Source organism: Manis javanica, chromosome 8 (assembly GCF_040802235.1).
Source record: "Manis javanica isolate MJ-LG chromosome 8, MJ_LKY, whole genome shotgun sequence".
Taxonomy (NCBI): Eukaryota; Metazoa; Chordata; class Mammalia; order Pholidota; family Manidae; genus Manis; species Manis javanica.
Genome location: NC_133163.1, coordinates 52092444 through 52114365, shown reverse-complemented (window position 1 = coordinate 52114365; position 21922 = coordinate 52092444). Strand labels below are relative to the sequence as shown.

At 33.0% G+C, this 21922-nt stretch overlaps 1 protein-coding gene across 1 annotated transcript in view; it reads right to left on the bottom strand.

Moving 5' to 3' along the window:
- Positions 1-21922, bottom strand: part of MDGA2 (MAM domain containing glycosylphosphatidylinositol anchor 2) — an 862553-nt gene that overhangs the window by 82728 nt on the left and 757903 nt on the right. The window contains exon 10 of the mRNA XM_037016589.2: positions 4076-4224. Within this exon, the coding sequence (XP_036872484.2) occupies positions 4076-4224 (149 nt within the window). The remainder of the gene's footprint in view (positions 1-4075; positions 4225-21922) is intronic.

Here is a 21922-nt window from a genome sequence, read left to right as displayed (position 1 = left end):
TTTCTCATCATATTTAAATACAAACTATATAGGTTAACCAAAAGAGTCAGCTAATTTTGCCAGAAAGCTGGAGGAATGCAGGGCTCAGTTTACCAGTCCCATTCACCTGTGGGTTTAATAGCAAAGCTGTGACTTTTACAGTCTCACTTAATTTAAGAATAGGTAATAAGGTTTCCAACAGTTTCCGGATTAAGAACAAAGTAGGGCTCTTTTGAAATGAATTTGCCATTAGTCATAATGGATCAAAATTGTCTTTCAGACTTCATCTAATACAGAAATGCATTATATAATTAAGACAATGTTTGATATTAAAAGGGGAAGAACTTTGCAAAATATGACCTAGATATTTTATGGATAGAAAAATTTATTTAGATAGGTAGGCTCAAAATCAAAATATCAGCTAAAATAAGACTTCAAAATCACAAAATATATAACAAATTATTAATAATCCCTTGAAGAAACTTAGTCTCATAATCAAGGACATAAATATTAATTATTAGAAAAAAATCTAATTTTTAAACTTATATTGCTTAGGTTACATTCCTTACATTGTTTATTTAAACATCATCCAAGTTATGTTGATTACATTAAAAAACTCAGTGATTCAAGATTCTGAGATAACCTGGGAGATGAAAAAGACCACGTATATGTTATATACGATCTTTATTACAATGATCACCAGATCAGAAATCAAGAGTGATTTTTTAAAATGCTGGTATCCAATTGAGTCTTAAAACAATGTTGATATCTAAATGACCATACCTGAGGAAGAAGGAATCTAAATTTTCTAAGATAATATAGACAAATAACTTTGTTTTACATTCTCTTGTTTTCTGTTATTAAACCGAGGGATATTCTTAAAGAATTATAGCAATTTTATTGTATCTAGAATGCTTTGCCCACTAATCCGTATAAGAGGCCACTTTAGTGTATAAGAGGACATTCGAAAGAAATGTTGTCTACTTATGCCATTTTGCATGTAAAGATTTTTGACGTAAGATTTAACTATAAAGAATATGATAGTGGCAAAAGAGAAACGTGTGTACATGCTCTTTCTATTCCACAAACATCACCATTCTATTCACATTGGCAGAATAGCACAGGGCCATTTCTCTTTGTTCAGACACTCCCAAAACATATATCAAAGTTTAGCTCTCATGGCAAGGTATAGTATCTGAGTAAAATTACTAATTAAAACAGAAGATTATAAATAAAAGCACCTTAGTAAAAGATAGTTATTTCCAAATACAATAGAAACTCCTAAGAACAAGGAAGCCCAGAAAAGAATTCTATGGCAAGTAAAGAGTTAGTTTCAAAAACTGTGTAAAAGAAAGGAATTGTTTTCAGGACCATGCTTTATAACATCAGAAATATGCTTTCCTTTAACAGACAGCATAAATCTCACAAATTTGGAAAAAAGCATTAGCAGCAGACTTACTGATCTGATCAAGAAGGCTTTAAACTAAGACTCAAGGTGGAAGAGAAAAATATGTATCAGTACAATGGATGTTATGGAGAACAATAGGTTTGAAATAAAAATAAGACAGTGAAAAAAGGTATAGAAATTATTTTGTGAAGATCATGGTTTGTGGTAATAGTAAGGGCTAGGATATACTGTGTATTAAATAAAACTAAAAGCTCTTAAAACGTACCCCTTTTTAATCCTCATACAACCCTGGCATATGGGTGTAAGAACTGCCACACATGTTTGCACAAGAAGTGCCCTGCACAAGGCAACCTGGCTCCTGGGATTCGTGGGTGACATAGTCCACTCCACACTCCAGCTGCCTGATTGGGGTCATTATCTTCAATTTACTAGGTAGGAATCTAGGCTTAGGTATGTCCAGAAATCTGCTCAAGGTTATAAGGCTAAAAATGATAAGGCTAGATTGATGAGGATTGGAAGCTGAAATTTGTAGTTTTAGCAAAAGATAGTGAGGGGAAATTCATACCTGCATAGGTACACATATCATTCTAAAGTAGAAAAATAGGAGGAAATAATCTAATCTGTTCAAAAGGATTTATCGGTGACTGGAAATGTGTGTCACTGCCTATTAGGCAGTTATATACTAGTTTTATGTTCAAGAAATATAAAGAGGGTATTTAGAGCAGATGCTCTCGTTAGGAAAGGAAAATTTAGAAATAAAAGAAACTGTTATTGGAAAATAGAATAGCAATCCTAGTAAAAAAAAATATTACACACGGTAGTTTATTAATAATGAGTACAAAGACATGAACAAGAAGGAAGGGCTTTAATTAGTTAGATCCCTCTTAGGAAGAAGTCTAATTCGGCTAAATTCAGTCTATTTGAGGGAGAGGACTCAGATGGTAACGATTTCTCTGTTAAATTTGACTTCTAGAGAAGGTGACTTGCATGTGCCATGGAGACACTGGGAACAAGAAGTTTTGAGGAATGCTGCAGTAAAAGAACGGAATGGTGAGCAGAGTTGGGCAAATTCTGCAGACTCAAAATGGGCAGCCTTCAATGTACAGGGAGTGACGGCCAGGCTCCCAGGTACTCTAAGGAAGTATAACTGAGGAAGAAAATCAGAAACTAAAGATGAAATTCTGACTCTACCATTACAAATAAATCTGTAACAAGAAAAAAGAAAGACATCTAAAGAGAACAGTTTAATTTTAGCAATTTCGTATTTGGTTCATAGTTTTTTCAAAACACAGGTAATAAAAGATGAATGCGGATGACCGAATCATGTGGTAAGGACTTGGAAAATGAGTATGAGGTGTCTAAAGGCAAGAATGCTTTCAGATACTGCAAATCTGAAATATCTAAAAATATTAGCTGTGTTAAGAAAAGAAAAATAAAACAGTATAATTACATCAGCTGGGAAGAAAGAACTGCCAATCTTTTTTATTTAGATCTTCTGTATCTAGGAAAATTATCAAACTGGGACAAGTAGAACAAACTCTTGATTTGGTATTTACTCAGACTCATTTAGAGGCTGAAGTAAATAAGGGAAAATAAGAGAAAAGCTTCTGCATGATCTGCTGTCTGCTATACTAGTTACCTATGAACACAACAAGAAAGCAGCGATTATCAAATGCCAAGATGTATTCACCAATAAGTTTTCTTTTAGATTATTAGACATGTAGGGTAAAAATATTCAACTCACTATACATAATAATTAGAACATTCTTACATAGTCATTTATAACAACTTTGTGAACAAGATAGAAAAGCATTGATTTTATGACCATACAGCTGAGTAGATTGTTGATGGTTGATCAACCTTTCTCCAAACAAATACTGTCCTTTCAACTCAAACTTTCAAACTTAAAGTGCTATTCTGTAATTTAGTTAAGGAAGTAGAAAATGCACTTTACAAATCTGTGGATAATATAAAATTGTGAGAGAGAGCTAATAGCTTATGTGGTAATCAGATAAATCTTCAACAATATTTTGTTATGCTGAAATAATTACCATCCCAGATAATATACTATGTAGGAGGAAATAAGGTAAAGAAACACATTTAAATTTCAAAAATATCATTTACACCAACAAAGGATAACTGAGTTTAACAGTGGTTCATTTGAAAAAGATGCAGTATTGTTACATAACCCATCATCTTCAGCAACCTCAGGAAAGCATCATTCTGGATTGTTTCTTCTTATTTTACTTAAATATTTCTGTTCTTCAGGCATATTGAATGAACTCTTAAAACAACCTATATATTCTTTAAACCTCTCAAAGCTAAAATTCTAACTTCTTACAAAACATGACAAAGAATTAGGCAGTGTAGGTATGTGTGAGCACACCTTAAGTAAATTTCTTTCATAGCAATTACACCATGTAGTTTCTAGCACATCTAGTGGTGAAGGGTTTCAGAAGGCTTGAAGGATGTCATATTATTATGTCTGCTGTCATAGTGGAAAATACATAAATTAATTTCAAAGATTTGTAAATAATTTGGAACAGTTCTATGTACAGTAATAGTATTTTGATATAGGAAAACATTTGAGAATTCATGCAAAATGATGAAAAACATAATAAATCATAGTAACAAAGTCTTCACAGAGGACCACAAGGGAAAATAAAAGACAGCAATTAAATTTCTCACCTGCCTGATACCCAAGCGGTATGCAACAATCCGGTCTACTGCATCAGGGTTCATTTGTGTCCACTGTAAACTGTAGGAATAAACACGGTGTCTGTTCTGCCACACAGGATTGTAGGTATCATAATAGAATTCTGGAGCATAGGCCTTTCCTAAAAACAGAAAGAGTGCTTAAATTTGAATGATTACATTACAGTTAAACATACTTATTCTTTTTGGCCCTTTTACCCCTTTCTACTATGTGTTGCATAAGTATTCTTATATTTGGAAAGTCATATAATTAAAATGTAACCGATTTTCTGGAGAAATTTGAGAACAGATGCAAGATGATTTTGCTGGTTGACTGGATGAGCAATATGACAGGAAGAGAAGAATTGAGGATGACTACACATTTTTTGGCCTACACAACTGGAAAATGGACTTTCCATCAACTGAGATGAAAAACTATGGGAGGAACAAATTTTGGAGGAGGAAGTCAGAAAGTTGCTTTTGAATAGTTTCATGATCTAAATTGATATATCAAGTGGGATATATTAATCCAGAATTCAGGAGAGGCCAGGGTTGGAGATATAACCTTGTTATCTGTAGGCTTGTAGATAGATTTTAAATTTAAAGCCGTAAGACTAAGGAAATCACCAAGAGAGCGTAAGTAGATAAAGACGACGACTAAGGTCCGACCAAGGGAAATTCCAAGGTTAAGAGTTATGGGAGAAGATAAGGACCCTCACCGAGGCCTGAAGTGAAATAACCAGTGAACAAGAGGAAAAGAAAAAAATTTGGCAGCTTAGCAGTTAAAAGAGGTACATCAGCAAGTAGAGTCTATCAACTCAGTAAAAATGAAACATCAGTGAAAATGAAAATGTGCGTTTATATTATCCATGTCTTGGTCAATATATTTGAAATTAACCAAACACAAACTAAACAATAATACAAGAATTTTGGTCGATACTAAAGAAACTTTCATTTAGATTTTATGAATATGTGAAGTGTATACAGTGTATTTAACATATAAACACCTTGGTTTTTTTTAAATTGCTGAGTTGAAAAGTGCAGACTATTTAGAATGATAAGCCCAACTTCCTGATACTGTGAAATATAGATTTTTTTCACATTTTCCATTTTTACCAATAATATATTAACTGAAACAATATTTAGTGAGAGCCTATCCAACGCCAAGGAGTGTGCTAGGCACTGGGGTTAACGACAAATGAGGAGACACGTCACTATCCTTACAGAGATTGCTGACATTTTCTCAGACTTTTTGAAGAGCTCTGCAATTCTTACTAGATGATAAGCTAAAACGTTGTGCATTTACCATCCCTCATTCACCATCTTTTCTGCGTTTTTCGTTTTTAGAACTCTGGATTAAATATTAAATGTCTTTCTTGTTTCTCCTTCTGGATTCCTGTATGTAGGACTGCGCTTACCTCGTTTTTCATATCTCTGCATCAATAGTCACCTACCACCTAGGGTTTGCAGAAGAGTTGATTCATAAAATATTTGTAACAGACAGTTAAAAGATGGATTTTGAACACTGAGAATGGAGGTGATGGTCTCTTTGACCCTGGAGAGGATCACCAAAAAAAAAAAAGTCAGATGAACTGAATTTAATGGTTCAAAAGTTTACTTGTAAAAATAAATACATTGAATTAAATATCTGAATTTTTGTAACATTTGGAAAAGTCTCCTATATCAACACTATGTACACTAAAAAATGTTCTATAAGTATTCATTCAGTTGAATTGAAAATGCATTATTAACTCTATACAAAGAATCTTGCATAGGAGTCTCTAGAAAAGAGCCTTAATATTATTTTCATTACTTCTTTCATCTTGTATGATAGTTTTACTTATTACTGAATGATAGCGTAAGTTCATGTTCACAACACTTAAGAGCAAAATCTAGATGAGAGAAAAATATGTATACTAAATGAAGGAATCAATATCCAGCACATCACTGACAACTTGTACTCAAGACCAAATTTCTCAAAATGTTATTGAGGAGGTGTCTGCTGTAGTAGCTTAGATAAAGAGCCAGGGATTATGATTCAAAATAAGCATTCGAAACCTCTAAATGAAGTAACCATCTGCCTCAGTGAGTAACCTAGAGTGTTGCCATTAGAGACTAGTGTTTAGATTGAATTGAGGAGGTAAGAGACTCAATGTGTTTTTTTTTTTGGTGGGGAGGAGGGGAGAGAGTTGCTTTTGTTTTTTAACTAAGGGGGAAACACAAGAGGTACTAGATTTAATTCTAAACACCACTTTTAAATAAAATAAATGATGCTTTCAAACAGAGTATTATCTCAAGGGAAGAGTAGAGGCACAACGAGAAGCTATTTAAAATGGAAAGAAGAAAAACTTAAAAATGGGCAATGGAATTTTCTGAATTGAAACTCTATCACAGAGAAAGAAAATCAGACTAAATTTTAATGTATCTATGAAAAAAGGTGAAAACCAGTGAGTGGCCATTAAAAGGAGAGATATTTTAACTTAGAAATATTCTACCAATCTTCTCTGAATATGGAATGCCTTGCCTCAATAGACTATGATTCTCCTTTTCACTAGCGGTAGTCAATAACTAATACCCATTTAGCAGGGCTGAGATGGGTGACTGTCCACAAGACAGTCATTAAGGAACCTCTGGGTCTCAAATCTACAGGGTACTATGAAACATTTGCCTACTGTTTATTGTATTATTTAAAAAGTTTAAATTATATTTAATTAAAATTCCATTTCATGTTATCTGTAGTCTAACCCTTATTTTTGTTAACTGCCAGAAAAGTAATTGGCTTCATGTCATAATTGCAAATTGCCACAATTCAAGCACTGAATGTTTATCTGGATAAATATTTTAAGGTTATTGAAGCAGTTTGACCCTAAAATTTAAAAAAATCCTAATGACTATGAGTAATATGAATATGTTTATTAAGATCTATTTTCAAGGTCATGAGGAATTAAGCTACAATGGAACCCTCATTTAAATACTACAAGTAGATCACATGTTAGTGTAAAATTCCATTGCCAGCTTTATATTTAATTGCAGATATTCAAAGGGCTTTCCAAAGTATTTTTTTAAAATATGTTTATCTGCATTGATATATCTGCATTACTTATGAGTGACATATATGTAATAATTTTTCATGAAGCACTAGATTAGAAAATAATTCAGAGATGATCTATTCCAAGGTCTCATATGACAGACAAATTGAGGGACTGAATAAAAATGGTCATATGGAACTTGATATAAATAAATAATCAAATAAAAAGGGACCCATTAAATTTTGATTTTGATTCATGAAGTTAAAAGAAAAGAGAGAAAATGTTATTTTAGTTGAATAATCACACCACCTTAGAATTAAAGGTGAAAAAAGTGTTTTTAGGCGGTGCATAAATAATATTGATCAGTAATAAATAATAATGATAAATTTTAATAGTTATAATTAAATATACATATGCTTGCTTCTGTCTCAGATCATACTTTGTACTAAACCGTTTTTGGAAAAACTTTACAAAAGAAAAATGCGTTCTGATTTCATTTGAGAACTGTATCTTAAGAATAGATAAAAAAAAAAAAAAACACCAAATTTCTTCTCTGATTTCAGAGCCAATCCTACTTAAGGTTTATTCGTTCATTTTGTAAGAAGTGCACAGGAATACTAAGGAAATACCCTTATAATAATTTTACACTCTGACAATCAAACATGACATCTGCTGGTTGAACAAGGAAAGAATTCACAATATTTCTTTTTTTTTTTTTATTCCTCCAAGTATTCATTTTGTCCCTCTAGCAAGCATGTCAAGAAAACATTCTTTTTTATATTCTAGTTTTATTCCAGTTTAAATCTTTTTAGACTAACTGACCTAGAACTATATTCATTATCTAAACTAGCAGATTATTTTTAGATATATTTATTATGTATGATAATCTACAGAGCTTGGATTTAAAACATTCTTAAGTTTTATATACAGAGAAGAAATGTAATTATTGCTCAAAATTTTAAATAGACTTTGTATAAAAGGACATTTATTCTATTTTACAAATAGTATTTGAAAAGTGATTAAATTGAGGTTTCAAAGTACAATCTTATGCACATAGTTCAGAGGAAAACAGATTTCTTAAGAATCTGACATTTTTTTAAAAGACTTTCCCAGTCTAAAAATGCAGAAGTATAATAAAAATCCTCTTTAGATGCATACCTAAGTTTGTAAGCAGAAGGAATTATTCCTCGGGGTTCGTAAAGCAATGAACTGAAACTAGATACTAAACAAGAGTTTAAGGAGAATAGGAATGCTGTTAGTCTTTGTACCCTTGGGAGCTGGAATTTCAGGCCCATAGAAAGTGAGGTTAATGGGCCAATTCAAGATGAGAAGTTGGAAATTAGCCACAGCATATAATCGATATCAGTAAATACAGCAATCACAGATATAGTGTATGCTAGAAAAAAATTGCCCTTCACCAGCACAAAAAGATGACAAAAATATTTATAACAAAGAATAATCCTTGGCTAGTGCTTGAGTAGATACAATATCAACTTGTTTTCAAAAGATGTCAACTTAGACTGCAGAGAATTTCTCCATATCAAATCTCAATGAATATGAATTCAAAATATGACATTTCTAACACATGAGAAAATGTTCCATTGGAGTGACTAAGAAGACCAATAAACAGCAGGATTAGACAACAGAAAATAGAACCATGAGATGGAACTTATAAATAAATACGCTTAAAACAACTGAAACACAACAGAGGATGCTGAACAAATACTATGGGATCGTCCATGAGAGAATAACTGGGACCAAACATAGGATTCATGGGAGACATATCTGGCATCTTTATGGATTTAAAGGAGAAGAAATATCTCAAACAAGGATGGGCAAAGGAGGGATAAAGAAGAAGATAAAGAGGAGAAATAAAAGCATGGCCTTTGGCAGAGAAAAATGAATATATTATAGATAATATTTTAGAAATATAACAAATCTAGTATGGCTGTAACATTCAGTGCCCATCTTTCCTACCAAACTGTGACATTTGAAGAACAGGGATGGTCTCAACAGCTCTTACTACACATTGGCTGACATAATGCAGGTGCTTGGATAAGACAAGAAGAATAAGTTGGTGCTAACACATTAAGTGTCTTATTTGATATTTATGCTTATAGCCCAACTATTCTCAATTTTAACCAGTACTTACTGAAGCAAGAGAAAGAATTTTACAGTGAATCTACTGATTTTCATGGCCCAGTGTGAAAAGAACTCAGTGTTATGAAAGAACTGAATGAGGACTAAATTAATAATCATAATGGTAATAAAGCAATTTCACAAAACTACATTTGGAAAGTATCAAAAATAGTAAAACAAAAACTTTACAAGTATGTATTTATTAGAACAAGAAGAGTGCTAATTATTAGCAAATAATTAGCTACAGAGATCCATGGCAAACTTAAATACTGATGATGCACTGATTAAAAAAAGATTTCTAAAAAATCACAGGAATCACAGCTCTCTGTTTACATTTTATCAGAAGTTGACCAATGCAGTCGAGTCATATTGTGATTAGACACATGGACTAGCTAGCTAAGGCAGTGGATTATTCATTGTGATCTACTAGACATAATGTACAATTAAAATCCATGCAGCTCTGTCATTTCTCCATAGGGCAGAAGAAAGAATATGCAATTGTTGGAACCATAATTACCTTCTCTTCAAATTTATGAATCTTGAATTATATTGAAAAGAAAAGAAATGCTTCTACAGAAATGGGGATTTTTATGTTTTAAATCAGGAATATGATATAAAACCACCTTATATTTTACACCTATAACTGGAGGGGAAAAGAGAATGGATTAGTTAAGTGAGAAACCCTTGGCAGGAAAACAGTAAGAAGATAGTCTTCAAAAAAAAAAAAAAAGTTGATTTGGGAAATAAAGAAAGACTGACTAATGTTTAGAAAATCATTGCAGATTTTTTAAACAACCCATCAGTACCTGTCTTATGACTGGATACTGTGAGTGGACTCCTAAATTTTCAGACTGAATGGATGCCAGAGTCTCAAATTGAGATGGAAAATGACTTTATGCATCTCATCCTGAAAACGGAGTGAAGAACAACATTACCTGTTAGGATCCTATTCTGAAAACTTACTGTTTTGATTCAAAACCATGTAAAAGCTAGTGTCATGAAAGCAGGGGCATAAGGAGTATTTTGAGGATAAAAAAGGTTTATTTTGTGAAATCAAAGGAAATTTTTTAAAAGAAGAATCAGAGTACTCATTTGTGGTGCTTCTATTTGGCATTTAGTTATATGATATTTAACATTTGGAGTTATCCCATTAAAAGTAAGTAATGAGGGAAATACTACAAAACTGATGGATTTTGTCTATTCTCATTTGATTAGAAAGATGGTAAATTAACATGAAGAAGGAATAAAAAATGGAAAACAGGTAAGTAATATTTAACAAAAAAACCTATTGTGTCTAAAGAAGAACAATCTATTTTATAATTGAGGTGAATGTCACAACAGCAAAAAAAAAAAAAAAACAATGAATGTCACCAAGAGCTTTTTCAACAGTGACAACTTGTCAATATGTATTCAGAAACAAAAACATAACAACTAAATTACATAGCTGTGAAGTCAATGATGTCTCTCAGTTAATTATTGCTTAGTGTTGGTTAAAAAAAAAAAGACATGTTAACAATTTATAACCCAACTAAACCATTTAGGTGAATTGTCTTTGCACTTGAGACAGAGAAGTGTTTATTCACACCTTGTCTCCCATTTAGAGACAGCCAATATGTTTTCAACTGACCATGTTGTTAGGATATTATTTTTAAATTGCATCTTAAATGGTTTTTTCACCCTTACATGATCTATTTTCTTCTGCTGGAGTCAAGAGCTGTGAACACCACACACTGAGGCAGACTACAAGTATCCCATTTTAGCACTCAAGAACTTAGAATTTACTGCTCTGGAGAGCAGGTTATATAGATGGACTAAATATAAAATTATTGACAATAGTGTCAGTTTTCTTTACAAATCACTGGGATCTCTATAGAAAGCTTTTAAATTTGCACATATGTAAAGTATAGTTGCTGAGGTTACAATGTGATTTCAAAATAAAATTGCTCAAGAAATAGGTTTCTCGTGGTCCAAAAAATCGTTTTACTAAAAGCAGTCTATTAGTGCTATTTCCATCTTGAAAAACTTTAAAAAAGTAAATTTTAGCATCATTAAAAAAAACATTCACTAGAACAATATTTTCAACAAATACATGCTCAGGAATTTACTTTAAAACTGTTAAATTCCTAGTAATAGTGTGTAAAGCACTTTTATGAAGGAAATAAAGTAGAAACGGGGAACAAGCTTTATGAGATCTAGAGCTAAATTTCTTTCTAAAAGGAAAATTTGTCCACTCACCTTTGCCTCTTTTCTCTCTTGAATTTGCAAATTCATCTTTTAGACTGTATTGTTTATAACTATTATTCTAATAACATCTAATTTCACTCATCACTTCACACCAATTACAGACTTCTAACTCTGCGTTTTTTGAATAAATGAATCAGTGAACATTTCTCCTGATTCCATCTCTGTTGCCTACCTTCTAGTGATCAGTGTGCCAATCATCGAAATTCCTAAAACTCTGGTTTTATCCTCACTCATCTTGACTACTTAAACTGAAGTGCTTTCCTGGTTTGATTCCTTTCTGCTTTTCAATTCTCATCCATCTTTTGGTACCCAAATAATGACTATTTTTCCTCTCTTTAATTACTCTGTTTTCTAAGATAATCATTTATACTACAATACTTAGCATTTAATTAGGAAAACACATTGTAATGCTATATCACTATGTAAGAGTTCCTGAAAATATTTTCTATAAGGTCATTTTTCTTTTTCTAATTAGAAGCCTTTTTCCAGATTTAGATGAAATATATTTGGGGCCAGCGGAGAAGACCGAACAGTACAAAGCAACTACAGCCTTGTTGTTTTAAAATAATTTTAATGTCTCAATCTTCACATCACATACATAATAATTTTTTGAAAATCAGAATTGTGGTATATTAGATATCTTTAAATAAAACCAATTTTAATTATAGCTACTAAATAAATTAAATGTTACTGGCCAAGAGTAACCATCTTTAACATGCCTGTGTTTTTAATGTTAATTCATCAATGAAATATTTAGGATAGTTTTTGCAGAGAGAAAATAAAATGGGATCATTACTGTAAAATGCATATAGTATTTACATGTTTTTATTTCTGATTATAGTTTAAAACACAGAGCTTCAATAAGGTCATATTAACACAAATATTAACACATTAAGGAAGAAAAATTTTCACAAGAAATTCTTTGACTTGTTCTCTTTCTCCTTAAGAATGCTTAGGGTGACTGTGTTCCCTACCAGACCACCTTTTAAACCAGGTTTCAGCAAACTTTTTCTGTAAGGGGTTAGATAGTAAATATTTTAGGTTTTAATTGTGAGTCATAAGATATCTGTCACAACTATCCAGCTATGCCACTGTAGATTGAAAATAGCCATAGATAATATTGAATAGATGTGGCTGTGTTCTAAGAAAATGTTATTTATGGACAGTGAAATGTGAATTTCATTTAAGTTTCACATGTAGAAAATTATTATTCCTCTTGAATTTTTGCCAACCATTTAAAAACATAAAAACCATTTTTTAAGCTCATGGGCCACACAAAAACAGACGATGAACTGGATTTGGCTCATGAGAAAAAGCTTGCTAACCTTTATTCTAAATCATTAAGGAGTATTAGGCTTTGCAATGTATTAAGTTCTTTCCTAAGAATTCAGGATGTACTGTTAGTACCTAGAAATGCCTTTATGAGGCTCTAACTGATCTGCGAAATCACTTATTTTTTAATAAGTATGCAACTTATAAATTTATGTACAACAGCTGCAGTGAAGAGTGGACATTTGTACATAGACTCTCTAACTACATGCCTAGCAAGGGAGAAAAACTGGAAGACCCGGAAGCAATATTTCTTGGTAGATTCCCTGGGCTAATTTCAACCATGGGTATTTACCACTCATGTCACACCAAACTCCAAATAAGGGAACAGAAATACTAGGAAGTTCCATCTGATGGATTTTGGGATTTTTAGACATGAATGCTGAGTCTATGTCAGCTTCCTGCTTGTATAATTTGCTAAAAATTAATTAGTAAAGGTCAGGGCTGTGAAAGACGTAAGATTCATATGCGCTTGTTTTGACAATGCAGCACTTTTTGGTAAGGGGAATGTCTAACTGAATTATAGAACATCTGAGAATATATGTATGTCATTTTAAAATATATCAAGTGAACTTGAAAATTGAGTAAATAAGATAGAGATTTTAAGTCTATCTTTAATATATAATCTAATTAATATAAATATATAAACAGCATTTGACCTGACATATGCTGAAAACACATACATTTTTTTCATAAATTCATATCATTCAAGATGGTATAATCTGGGAGAGTGATATAATGTAAATGAATAATTCATTTAACCATCTAGTGAATTGACAGGTTAATGGCATTCCTATTTTTGTGATTTTTCAGAATTGAGTTTGTCATTCCAATTATAAGTATTCATTTACAGCTGAAAATCTATTTCTTTCATAAGTATTCAGTAACCCAAAGTAGGGAAAAAATGTGCAAAAAATGAAAAGACTTAGAAGTTTAGGATTTCTCACATATAATAGATGTTGACAAAAGTCAATATATTTCTATAAATTTATCTCTCATAGTCATTTAATTTAAAGTATCTATTGCAGTTTGCAGATGTATACAAGCAATATTTCTTAAAAGTTCTTTAGAACAAATTGAAACATTTAGTATGTCATTATATATTTTCAAAAATTGGCAAATTATTATATTATATCTTTGTTGGTATTGAATGCATTATTCTCTACTGTATCAAAACAAACATTATTATAAATAAAAAATAACATTTAAAACAGATTTAGTGAGCTTTTTAAAACATCACAAATTAAAAAATCTTGAGAAGAAAATGTCAACTAAAATAAAGCACTTATTTCTCTTGCCAAAATCATTTTATATAAGGCCTTGTTCAATGATAAATAATGAATGAAGCTGAAAGCTCCATTAGTCAAACATACATGAAACTGAAGAACGTTAATCTTACTGTATGTTCAAGAACCACTCTCATAAATCTTTTATTTATTCAGGAAATAATCCAGGGAATAAAACAGTTCTTTCTAGGCTTAAGAACTGATGCTTGATCTCTCTCAGACAAAAATAGAACTTTTTAAGGCACTTTTGTGTTTAGTTTTTGCTATTTGTCAGGCACTGTGCTAATCAACTTGCAAACATGTTTTAATATTTGCAATCCCTGCAGGATAAGGATATCATTATCTTCCTTTTACAAAAGATTAAAGTAAAAACTAGAGATGTTAAACAATTTTCCCTATAGTAAGAACTATTGCATGACAAACTATATTCTGAACCATTGCCTTCCAAAGCCCTTTATATTCTAACATCCAACGGGTATGGATGTAGTTTTTCACTACCAAGTGTGTCTGGCTGATGGTATGAGCAGGGCTGAAATCTAAGGAGCCCTGTTCCTCTCGCAACCACTTGTGTCCTGGTACAGGAACTACGTTCGCTTCAAAAACACAACTACTGAATAGGCTAGTGGATTTCCTGATAAGATGCCACTTCTGCTAATCTAAAAAGGATCGCGCTTCCCTCTGTCCATCGTGAGTACAGAGACTCAAACTATAATTTACCCCAGTACTCAACCAGATTTGCCAGGTTACATTATCTTAAAGTGTTACCAATTCAGAAGTCTGTAAATATAAGGACTGACTAAATCTCTAGCATCAGAACTACATGTATTTTATTAAACATGAGAACTCAGGAATAATGAATAATCAATAAGCTGCAAACAAATGTATTCCGTCTTCCCCAAGCTACATATTCCCTAAAAAGTTAACAGTTCCCAAATACCTAAAAGTGTTCATTTAAAGGACCATTGGTTGGGGTGCGTGCATGCACAGGGACCAGGTGGCTGAGCTGGCCCAGTGGCTCTCGGGCTGGAAGAGCTGAATGTTCACTGTGCAGGTATAAGCCACATTAACTCCTCGGCAAGTGCTGTCGCTGCACATGTGAGTAAGAATGTGCTGAATATCATTTAGGCAGGGAGCAAGAGGTTTCCAAATGACTTGGAGAGGAGCCCAGAAGGCATGCTGTTTATTTTATAGGAACATTTATATTCTCCAAAACACGCAACTTGAATTAATAAATGGATTTAGATGTGAATAAAGGAAACTAGTTATTGAAACAGAATCACTTTGACTCTCTAAAAATAACCAAAAGATCTGTGAATGTGACTCCTTGCACAAGCAAAAGCTTAGAGCACAAATAACTGTTCTTATCAATATGCTAAGAAGCACTGGTGTGGACCTCACTGCAAAGCAGGTATCTGCCTGAAGTTAGATCCTGAGGCTCCTAGTAACTGTCATTTCGATGAGTTCTTTAGAAAAAGACAAAGTTATTACAATGATGAAAAAGGGAGATTTTTAAAAGTAATGCGCACTTAAGTAATGTGAAATTATAAGACTTTGGTTATATCCTCTGGTCTGAAACCCAAAAAGAATTTATAAAAAGAAAACCACTATTAACTTTCTCAACTTAGAGCTTCAGAACAAAAATCTCCCTTGAGAAAAGATGATGGGTCAGGATGTGGGCAACTGTCTGTGGAATCACTGCTGACCACTTTAAGTCTGGTTTCTGGCATGCCCTTGGAACAAGTTTTGAACTGTTCTCATCCATTAATCATCTGTTCAGAATGATGGGCAGAGGCCAGGTGCTTAAACAGACACTTGGAAGTTTGGGAGATGGCTTTGATTTCACTGAAAGTCCTATGAATCTTTCACAGATTGGTATTATTACCACCATCCAATACCCACCAAAAAACCCAACTGCACTAAGTGTTAAACAGACCCTTAGGAAAACAGAAATATAAAAAATAATATCCACATAGATGTGTGTGTATTTGTATAGTCAGGTTTCTTTGTTTTATTTTACTCCACTGTCAGTGAATATTATGGAGTGTCTTTTCTCTCAAGGGAAACTATTTGTGTGATTTCAGACTGTTTGTTATCCTCTACAAACTGAATCTAATGTTTGCTCAAAATAAGATGAGGAAGCTGTGAGAAAAAGTTTGGGAATCCTAAAACCTACCTTGTTATGCTGACATCTGTCTTTCCTTTATTCTACCTAGCAGTGACAGTCTCGCTTCAAAAGAGTAATTCTCCAAAATCTGACTCATTTAACTTATTAAAGGTATATAAGACCTTTGTGGCCAACATATTAGGTCATCCTACCTTCTTAAGGTAATAGTCACACTCTCTGAAGCAAAAGATAGAATCGAGAAGAGAATGTTTTAAAGTAGGTGATTTCAAATCTCTGTGTGACTAAATCAATACATATTTTTAAAATAGAGTTTGAAACAGACCTCTGAGATACTGCAGGTTTGGTTTCAAACCAACTCAATAAAGTATCTCCATAAAGAAGTCCACTAATTTTGTGGTTTTCTGTTCATATAAAAGTAATGATTATACTGTATTGTAGTCTGTTAAGTGTGCTATAGTATTATGTCTAAATTAATACTATTTTAATTAAAACATAACTTATTGCTAAAGATTGCTGACTGTCATCTCAGCTTTCTATGAGTCATAATCACTGACCACAGGCCACCAGAATAAATTTAATAACAATGAGAAAGTTTGAAATATTGTGAGAATTACCAAAATGTGACAGAGACACAAAGTGAGCAAGTACTACTGGAAAATGGTTCTGCTAGACTTGTCTGATGGAGGATGGCCACAAAAAGCACAGGATCTACAAAGTGCAATAAAGTAAAACAATAAAATGAGGTATGCTGGTATTCCTTCATCCTTTTCCTTTCAACTTCTTTGTGCCTTTGTATTTAAAGTGTATTTCTTCTAGGTAGGTGCTTTTTAAAAAATCTAGTTCTATGATTTCAGACAGTTTACTGGATTGTTAAATTCATTCAAATTTAATGTAATTATTGATAAAATTCGATTAAAGTCTACCATCTTCTTTATTTTCTTTGTCTCCTTAATGTATATTTTTATCTGTTACTCTTTTCTTGTTATATTTTGAATAAATTCAAATATGTTGCAGTTCCTTTGATACACCACTAAAAAAATAACTTTTTAGAAGCTTCTGAATGGCTAAAATTATACAACTTTAACTTACTGCTTCTTTTAGAGTCACTATTGCTTAGTATCATCATACTTCTTATTTCCGACTTCTCTGAGGTCCCTGTTTACCTCTCACTTTGCACTTTACAAACGTTATAAATTTACAGCAATATAATTCAAATGAATCCTGTCATGTGTGCTATTGTGGTATTTTAGTTCCAAATATGTTATAAACCCTAACTTATAATGTTATTATTTTTGCTTCAAAGGATTGGCAGACTTTTTGTTAAAGGGCTAGAATGTAACTATTTTAGGCTTATGAACCATATGGTTGCTGTTACGACCAGCCCTGTGGTAGCATGAAAGCAGCCACAGACAATACATAAACAAATGCAGAAGGTTATGTTCCAATTAACCTTTAACTACAAAAACAGTTGGCTGGTCCCCAAGCTCTAATTTGCTGACCATTGTTTGTACAGCTGTTTATTAGGGAAATCACAAGAAAAAAAGAAACATAGTCTTTTGTCTTTACCTACTTCCTTACTGGATCTGATCCTCTTCATTTCATTTCCCCCCACCCCCAGCTATATTGAGGTATAACTGGTATACAACAAAACTGCACCCAATTAATGTGTACAATTTCATAAGTTTGAATACATGTATGCCTCATGTTATTACCACCAAAATCCAGGTGATAAACATATCATCACCTCCAGAAATTCCCATGTGTGTGTGCGTGTGTGTGTGTGTGTGTGTGTGTGTGTGTGTGTGTGTGTGTGTCTTAAGAGTCCAGATGCAGATTCACTCATTTATGGTTATAGACAAGGGTGCCGAGTATACACACTGGGGGAAGCACAGTGTTGAGAAAACTGGACATTCAAATCCAAATGAATGAAATTTGTAACTCCTTTCCTTTCAGCATACACAAAAATTATCTCAGGATTAAAGATTTGAATAATAAAGTCTGAAACCACAAACCTAGAAGAAAACAAAGAACAAGAGATTCTTTATTCCTTTTAATGGATCCTAGTTTCCACTGATAACCACTTCCTTTCATATGAAGAGTATCCTTTGGCACATTTTAGGGCGCACCTTTACTGATACTAATACTCTGGATTTCATTTTTCAGAAAAAAAATTTATTTGCTATTTTTGAAGCATATTTTCACTGGATATAAAATTATAAAGTGGCAGGATTTTAAAGATGTTTGAAGATTTAAAGATGTTAGTCCATTGTCTTATGGCACACATTTTTTAAAATTATACAAATATTTTTCTTCTCTATTTTTATTTATGTTTTTAAAATTGTTATATTTTTAAAATCAATGTATCATTGATATAAAATCTTATGAAGATTTCACAGAAACAAAATGGTGGTTTCAGCATTCACCCATATTATCAAGTCCCCCATCGCCACACCATTGCAGTCACTGTCCATCAGCATAGTAAGATGCTATAGAGTCATTATTTGTCTTCTCTGTGCTGTACTACCTTTCCCGTGACATACCTATATTTTGATTGCTAATTATAGTGCTCCTTAATCCACTATTCCTTCCCTCCTCACTTGCCCTCCTCAACCCCATCCCTTTGGTAACTGCTAGTCCCTTTTCAGAGTCTGTGAGTCTACTGCTGTTTTCTTCCCTCAGTTTTGATTTGTTGTTATACACCACAAATGAGGGAAATTATTCGGTATTATCTTTCTCCACTTGGGTTATTTCACTGAGCATAATACCCTCTAGCTCCATCCATGTTGTTGCAAATGGTAGGATTTGTTTTCTTCATATAGCTGAATAATATTCCATTGTGTATATGTACCACATCTTCTTTATCCATTCATCTACTGATGGACAAGTAGGATGCTTCAATATCTGGGCTACTGTAACTAAGTGCTGTGATAGACATAGGGGTGCACATGTCTTTTTGAATCTGAGATCTTGCTTTCATTGGACAAATTCCTAGGAGAGGAATTCCAGGGTCAAGTGGTATTTCTATTTTTAGTTTTTTGAGGAACATCTATATTGCTCTCCACAATGGTTGAACTAGTTTACATTCCCACCAGCAGTGTAGGAGGGTTCATCTTTCTCTGCATCCTTGCTATCATTTGTTGTTCTTAGTCTTCTCTCTGTTGGCCATCCTAACTAATGTGAGATGATATCTCATTGTAGTTTTAATTTGCATTTTCCTGATAATAAGCAATGTGGAGCATCTGTTCATGTGCCCAGCCATCTGAATTTCTTCTTTGGAGAATTGTCTGTTCATATTCTCTGCTCATTTTTTAATAGAGTTATTTGCTTTTCTGGCATTGAGGCATGTGAATTCTTTATATATTTTGGATGTTAACCCCTTGTTGGACATGTCATTTACAAATATATTCTCCCATACTGCAGGATGCCTTTTTATTCTGCTGATGATGTCCTTTGCCGTACAGGAGCTTTTAAGCTTGATATAGTACCATTTCTTCATTTTTGCTTTTGTTTCCCTTGCCCAAAGAGATGCTATCAGGAAAAAGTTGCTCATGTTTCTATTTAAAAGATTTTTGCCAACGTTTTCTTCTAAGAGTTTTATGGTTTCATGACTTACATTCAGGTATTTTATCCATTTTGAGTTTACTTTCGTGTGTGGAGTTAGATAGCAATCAGTTTCATTCTCTTACATGTAGCTGTTCAATTTTGCCAACACCAGTTGTTGGAGAGGCTGTCATTTCCCCACTGAATGTTCATGGCTCCTTTACTGTATATTAATTGACCATATATACTTGGGTTAATATCTGGGCTCTCTTTTCTGTTCCATTGGTCTATGGGTCTGTTGTTTGCCAGCACCAAATTGTCTTGATTACTGTGGCTTTGTAGTAGAGCTTGAAGTCAGGGAGCATAATCGCCCCCTCTTTATTCTTCCTTCTCAGGATTGCTTTGGCTATTTGGGATATTTTGTGGTTCCATATGAATTTTAGAACTATTTTTTCTAGATTGTTGAAGAATGCTGTTGGAATTTTGATGGGGATTGTATTGAATCTGTAGATTGCTTTAGGCAGGATGGCCATTTTGACAATATTAATTCTTCCTATCCATAAGCACAGGATGTGTTTCCATTTATTGGTATTTTCTTCACTTTCTCTCATGACTGTCCAGTCATTTTCAGAGTATAGTTCTTTCTCTTCCTTGGGTAGGTTTATTCCTAGGTATTTTATTCTTTTTGATGCAATTGTGAATGGAACTGTTTTCCTGATTTCTCTTTCTGCTAGTTCATCATTAGTGTATTGGAATGCAACAGATTTCTGTGTGTTAATGTTGTATCCTGCAATTTTGCTGAATTCAGTTATTAGATCTAATAGTTTTGGAGTGGATTGCTTAGGTTTTTTTTTTATGTACAATATCATGTCATGTGCAAACAGTGACAGTTCAAATTCTTCTTTATCAATCTGGATGCCTTTTATTTCTTTCTGTTGTCTGATTGCCATGGCTAGGAAATCCAGAACTATGTTGAATAAAATTGGGAAGAGTGGCATCCTTGTCTTATTCCCAATATTAGAGGAAAAACTTTCAGCTTCTCGCTGTTAAGTATAATGTTGGCTGTGGGTTTGTCATATACAGCCTTTATTATCTTGAGGTACTTGCCCTCTATACCCATTTTCTTGGGAGTTTTTATCATGAATAGAGGTTGAATTTTGTCGAATGCTTTTTCAGCATCTATGGAGATGATCATGTGGTTTTTTTCCTTTTTGTTGATGTGGTGGATGATGTTGATGGATTTTCTAATATTATACCATCCTTGCATTCCTGGAATAAATCCCACTTGATCATGATGTATGCTCTTTTTGATGTATTTTTTAATTTGGTTTGCTAATATTTTATTGAGTATTTTTGCATTTATGTTCATCAGGTATATTGGTCTGTAGTTTTCTTTTTTGTGGTGTCTTTGACTAGTTTTGGTATTAGAGTAATGCTGACCTCATAGAAGGAAATTTGGAAGTATTCCCTCCTGTTCAACTTCTTAGAAAACTTAGGAGGATGGGTATTAGGTCTTCACTAAATGTTTGATAAAATTCTGTGGTGAAACCACTGGTTCAGGAGTTTTGTTCTTAGGTAATTTTTAATTTCCCATTCAATTTCATTGCTGGTAATTGGTCTGTTCAGATTTTGTTTCTTCCTGGGTCAATCTTGGAAGATTGCATTTTTCTAGAAAGTTGTCCATTTCTTCTAGGTTATCCAGTTTGTTAGCATATAATTTTTCATAGTATTCTCTAATAATTCTTTTTATTTTGGTGGTTTCTGTAGCGACTTTTCCTTTCTTATTTCTGATTCTGTTTATGTGTGTAGACTCTCTTTTTTCTTGATAAGTCTGGCTAGGGGTTTATCTATTTTTTTAATTTTCCCGAAGAACCAGCTCCTGATTTCATTGATTCTTTCTAGTGTTTTATTTTTCTCAATTTTATTCATGTCTGCTCTAATCTTTATTATGTCCTTCCTTCTTCAGACTTTGGGCCTCATTTGTTCTTCTCCTAAGTTCATTAATTGTGAGTTTAAACTGTTCATATGGGATTGTTCTTCTTTCTTGAGGTAGGCCTGTATTGCAATATACTTCCCTCTTAGAACTGCTTTTGCAGCATCCCACAGGTTTTGGGGTGCTGATTACTTTCATTTGCCTCTGTATATTGCT